The 6,000-nt window shown below is 48.4% G+C and overlaps 1 protein-coding gene across 3 annotated transcripts in view; it reads left to right on the forward strand.

The window, feature by feature from the left end:
• LOC144496879 (SH3 domain-binding protein 5-like) overlaps window positions 1–4,668 on the forward strand; it is a 61,043-nt gene extending 56,375 nt beyond the window's left edge. For all 3 annotated transcript variants that reach the window (XM_078217465.1, XM_078217464.1, XM_078217466.1), the window contains exon 6: window positions 2,230–4,668. In XM_078217465.1, the coding sequence (XP_078073591.1) occupies window positions 2,230–2,667 (438 nt within the window). In that variant the 3' untranslated portion in view covers window positions 2,668–4,668. The remainder of the gene's footprint in view (window positions 1–2,229) is intronic.
• The last annotated feature ends 1,332 nt before the right edge of the window (window positions 4,669–6,000 follow it).

Consider the following 6,000-nt stretch of genomic DNA (forward strand, 5'->3'; position numbering starts at 1 on the left):
TGTACACTGACTGGGTGTTGGATTGTACACTGACTGGGTGTTGGATTGTACACTGACTGGGTGTTGGATTGTACACTGACTGGGTGTTGGATTGTACACTGACTGGGTGTTGGATTGTACACAGACTGGGTGTTGGATTGTACACTGACTGGGTGTTGGATTGTACACAGACTGGGTGTTGGATTGTACACTGACTGGGTGTTGGATTGTACACTGACTGGGTGTTGGATTGTACACTGACTGGGTGTTGGATTGTACACTGACTGGGTGTTGGATTGTACACTGACTGGGTGTTGGATTGTACACTGACTGGGTGTTGGATTGTACACAGACTGGGTGTTGGATTGTACACAGACTGGGTGTTGGATTGTACACTGACTGGGTGTTGGATTGTACACTGACTGGGTGTTGGATTGTACACTGACTGGGTGTTGGATTGTACACTGACTGGGTGTTGGATTGTACACTGACTGGGTGTTGGATTGTACACAGACTGGGTGTTGGATTGTACACAGACTGGGTGTTGGATTGTACACTGACTGGGTGTTGGATTGTACACTGACTGGGTGTTGGATTGTACACTGACTGGGTGTTGGATTGTACACTGACTGGGTGTTGGATTGTACACTGACTGGGTGTTGGATTGTACACAGACTGGGTGTTGGATTGTACACAGACTGGGTGTTGGATTGTACACTGACTGGGTGTTGGATTGTACACTGACTGGGTGTTGGATTGTACACTGACTGGGTGTTGGATTGTACACAGACTGGGTGTTGGATTGTACACTGACTGGGTGTTGGATTGTACACTGACTGGGTGTTGGATTGTACACTGACTGGGTGTTGGATTGTACACTGACTGGGTGTTGGATTGTACACTGACTGGGTGTTGGATTGTACACTGACTGGGTGTTGGATTGTACACTGACTGGGTGTTGGATTGTACACAGACTGGGTGTTGGATTGTACACTGACTGGGTGAGGGGGTGTTGGAAAGATGGAAACATGGACAATAGGTGCACGAATGGGCCACTCTATATGATCATGGCCAATCCTCTATCTTGATGCTATACTCTCGCTCTCTCCCTTTACCCATTAACACTAGTCTAGCAATCTATCTATTTCCTTTTTAAGTATATTCAATGACTTAACCTCCATGGCTTTCTGTGGTAGAGAATTCCACAGGAAACAACATCTCTGCATCCAGTCTGTCCAGCCCTATCAGAATTTTATGTTTTAGTGAGATCCCCTCATTTTTTAAACTCCAGTGAATACAGGCCCAGTTGACCCAATCTCTCCTTTATGACAATCCTGACACCCCAGGAATCAGTCTGGTGAGCCTTTACTGTATTCATGAGAACTAGGAGCAGGAGTGGGCCATCTGGCCCCTAGAGCCTGCTCCGCCATTCAATAAGTTCATGGCTGATCTTTTCGTGGACTCAGCTCCACTTACCCGCCCACTCACCATAACCCTTAATTCCTTTACTGTTCAAAAATCTATCTATCCTTGCCTTAAAAACATTCAATGAGGTAGCCTCAACTGCTTCACTGGGCAGGGAATTCCACAGATTCACAACTCTTTGTGTGAAGAAGTTCCTCCTCAACTCAGTCCTAAATCTGCTCCCTCTTATTTTGAGGCTATTCCCCCTAGTTCTAGTTTCACCCACCACTGGAAACAACTTCCCTACTTCTACATTATCTATTCCCTTTATAATCTTATCTGTTTCTATAAGATCTCCCCTCATCCTTCTGAATTCCAATGAGTATAGTCCCAGTCTACTCAGTCTCTCCTCATAAGCCAACTCTCTCAACTCCAGAATCAACCTAGTGAATCTCCTCTGCACCCCCTCTTTCTTAGATAAGGAGACCAAAACTACATACAATGCTCCAGGTGTGGTCTCACCAAGGCCCTGTACAGCTGCAGTACGATATCCTTCTTCCTCTACTCAAATCCTCTTGCAATGAAGGCCAAAGAAAATAAAGATGCAAGTTGAAGATTCAGACAAGGAGATTTAGGGACAGTTTGGCATGGTAATCCGTTTGCCTTGCTCGCTGCCTGCTGCACCTCATGCTGGCTTTCAGTGACTGGTGTACAAGGACACCCAGGTCACTTTGTACGTTGGCATTGCCCAATCTATCACCATTTAAACAGTGCTCTGCCTTTCTGTTACCCTTTTAGACGTTGGTGTGATCTAATGTCGCCACCCTTTTCCCATCCTGCCCACAGGAACACAAGGCCAAGGTGACGGCTCTGGAGAAACAGGTGTCGCAGTCCAAGACCAAGTACTCGGTCGCTCTGAGGAACCTGGAGCAGATCAGCGAGCAGATCCACGCCCGCCGGCTGCAGCGCCTGGGCTGCCGCCGGGCCTCTCCGGTGGGGGCGGAGGCCCACCCGGCCTACCTGGAGGAGGAGCGGGGCTTGGCCGCGGTGGACAAGGCTTCGGCCCTCACCCCGCTGGGGGCAGAGGGCCCGCCCTCCGACACCATGTCAGTGCTCAGCTTCCAGACCATCGCCTCGGACCTGCAGAAGTTCGACTCGGTCGAGCACCTGGAGGAGCTGTCGGACGCCCTGAGCCTGGACAGCGACGACCTGAGCCGGGACGCGGACAGGATAAGGAGGCCCTCCTCCTTCTTCTTCAAGCATCATCGCAGTGTCAGCTTGTAGGGCTGTGAGTGGTTAACCAAAGGGGGGAGGGAGCCTGGGTGACTACTACTGCACCCACCCATCAATAAGTACACTTGTACATAACAGCTCGGACAGAGAGAGAAACACCACCGCCCAAACCCCTTCAAGTTGTTCCCCCCCAGAGCTGCTTGGCCTTGTACCAGAGCTATGGCCCAAAACCAGAATACTGCTTGCCAAAGATGGATTCCAGTGTTAAGGGATCGTACCAATGGTGAGGGGTGCGGGGGGGGAGGGGTGGTGCTGGTGTACAAATCAATGCAGAGCTCGGGGTTGTAGAAATGGAGAATCCATTGAGTGCATTTCCCGCCCTCCTGTCCCAGTTTGAGTAAGCAGGGGTTCTGTGCAGTTACACAGTGAGTAATCCTTACCCTGCTGAATTAACAGGAATCCTATATGAGTAATCATTATCCTGCTGAATAAACAGGGATCCGGTACACTTATAGTAAGTAATCCTTATCCTGCTGAATAAATGGGAAACCTATACACAGTGAGTAATCCTTACCCTGCTGAATAAACAGGGATCCTATACACAGTGAGTAATCCTTACCCTGCTGAATAAATGGGGATCTGGTACAGTTATAGTAAATCATCCTTACCCTGCTGAATAAACAAGGATTCAATGCTGTTATAGTGAGTAATCTTTATCCTGCTGAATAAATATGGACTCTGTACAGTTATAGTAAATCATTACCCTGCTGAATAAACAGGGACTCTGTACAGTTCATATTGAGTAATCCTTACCCTGCTGAATAAACATGAACTTTGTACAGTTCGTGAGTAATCCTCGCCAGGCTGAGAAAACGCGAACTCCATATAATTACACAGTGAATCATCCTTGCCCTGCTGATTAAGAATGTACTCTGTAAAGTTTATGAGTAATCCTTATCTGCCTGTATTAACCAGAACCATCCACAGTCACGGTGTAATCGTTACCTTGCTGAATGAACCTGGACTCCGTATAGTGTTCCGTTTAACTAGTTCCTACCTCTGCAGATACCTGTGAGGCTCCCGCATCATCTTACACTCAAAGTCTTCAGACTGGATACCTGGGTTGGCAGTCGCTATTTGTGTTGCAACAGCTGGAGAGGGATTGGGTGGGACAGTGGGTCAGACACTGTCCTTTCCCCCTCTGGGACTGGGTGGGACAGTGGGTCAGACACTGTCCTTTCCCCCTCTGGGACTGGGTGGGACAGTGGGTCAGACACTATATCTCTGATGACTGGGATAACTGGAATGCTCCCACAAATAGTGCCGTAAACACAGCTCCCTGGCCTGAATGATTTGCTGTTCTCAGCTAGACCAGTGCTGCAGGATTTGGGGTGAAGTGCTGCAGAGCACCTGGATTCAGGAGACGGGGATAAATCAGCCAGGCTTTCCCCAGCTCCGTATCTTCGCCCGGATGAATCAGCCAGCATTCACATCTCCGACTGGCGACCCTTCTCACGGTGCGCCAGGCTGGGCAGACGTGGGATTGGGCTCTGCTGTGTGTTGTGATCACCCGCCCCCCCCCCCGTTCGCCTCCAGCCATCATTCACTCAGTTGCAAGGCAAGAGTGGCCACATTGGCGAGGAGGGAGTCCCAAGGCCTGGCATCCCAAAACCTGCATCCCAACCCATGCCTCTCCTCACCACCCCCACCCCCGCCCACCCTACCCCAGTCAGGGAGTTGGTCCTCTCAAGGGAACAAACCTCTAACAGAGAAGAGTTTTTATCTTTAGAGTTTGAAAGTTTCAGTCCTGCCTGCTTTCTCCCGCTGCCTGCTTTCAATGGCAGGGACCATGGCTCCCACAGCCGCCTGGCACTGCCCGTACGATGGACCTGACCCTCTGTGAGGCAGGTCAAATGACTGCGTCAGTGCCTGCGTATCTCAGTCATATTTATAACAAACTTGTTTTTATATCTGTACACAACATTGTGTGTGTGGGTGTGTGTGTGTGTATGCGTGTGATAATGCAGACTTCAGAATAAAATTGGGAGGGTTTGTTTGCCTTTGGTATCGATTCATTTATCTTCAGTGATGTTTTTCAGTCACGGACAAGCAAACTCTTCAATAAAAGAAACAAAATCTCCTTTCAATTCTCCCCCCACCTCGCTCTCGCTGCCTCTTGCTTCTTCCTCCGAAACCAAAATCCTTGTTGGGTCAGAATGGGGAAAAAAGCTTATTTATTTAAGTTTAGTGACATAGGAATTAGGAGCAGAGGTTGGCAAATTGAGCTCTACGAGCCTGCTCCGACACTCAGTCAGATTATGGTTGATCTCTCTGTCTCTCTCTGGTCTCAAATCCACCTTCCCACCTGTTCCCCAATATCCCTTTATCCCTTTTTAAAAATTAGAAATATATCTGCTTCTGGAAACCATTCAGTCATTCAGACTCCACCGCGCTCTGGGGCAGCGAGTTCCACAATTCACCACTCTGCGAGGAGTTTATTTATTATTGTCACAAGTAATCTTACATTAACACTGCAATGAAGTTACTGCGAAAATCCCCTAGTCGGTACACTGAGGAAGACTTCAGCACGGCCAATGCACCTAACCAGCACGTCTTTTGGACCATAACCTATATCGTCCCTACTTCCCCAAATTTAGCCCAAGTGGCTGGGGTGGGGGGGAGGGGGTGGGGCGGGATTTCCACAGGATTGGGTGGAAGGTCACTTTGTTTCCCCCACCCAATCTTGCTTTCCATTGACTTCATCGGAGAATAGCAGGAGAGCATGTCAACCCAAACAGGTACGGTTCCCGAAGGCCGATTTGGGTTAAAATGAGTCCTTTTTTCACCCAGTGTGTGTGGGTTTTTTTCAGTATTTCACAGGATGTGGACGTCTCTGGCATTTGTTACCCACCCCTAATTGCCCTTCAACTGAGTGATTTGCTAGGGCTATTTCAGAGGGAGTAGTTAAGAGTCAACCGCATTGCTGCTGTGAGTTTGGAGTCACATTTGGGCCGGACCAGGTAACGACAGATTTCCTTCCCTAAAGGGATATTAATGAACCAGATGGGTTTTACGATGTTTTATAACCACCATTACTGAGACTATCTCAAAATTGAATTTAAATTCAGTTGCCATGGTTGGAATAGACCCCATTTCTATTGGGTGAGTGGGCGAGGATATGGCAAATGGAGTATAACGTTGAGAAATGCGAGGTTATACACTTTGGAGGAAATAATAACAAATGGGATTACTATCTCAATGGAAACAAATTAAAACATGCTACCGTGCAAAGGGACCTGGGGGTCCTTGTGCATGAGACGCAAAAGCCCAGTCTGCAGGTACAACAGGTGATCAAGAAGGCAAATGGGATGTTGGCCTATATTG

This window comes from Mustelus asterias, chromosome 8, assembly GCF_964213995.1.
Source record: "Mustelus asterias chromosome 8, sMusAst1.hap1.1, whole genome shotgun sequence".
In the NCBI taxonomy this organism is placed as follows: domain Eukaryota; kingdom Metazoa; phylum Chordata; class Chondrichthyes; order Carcharhiniformes; family Triakidae; genus Mustelus; species Mustelus asterias.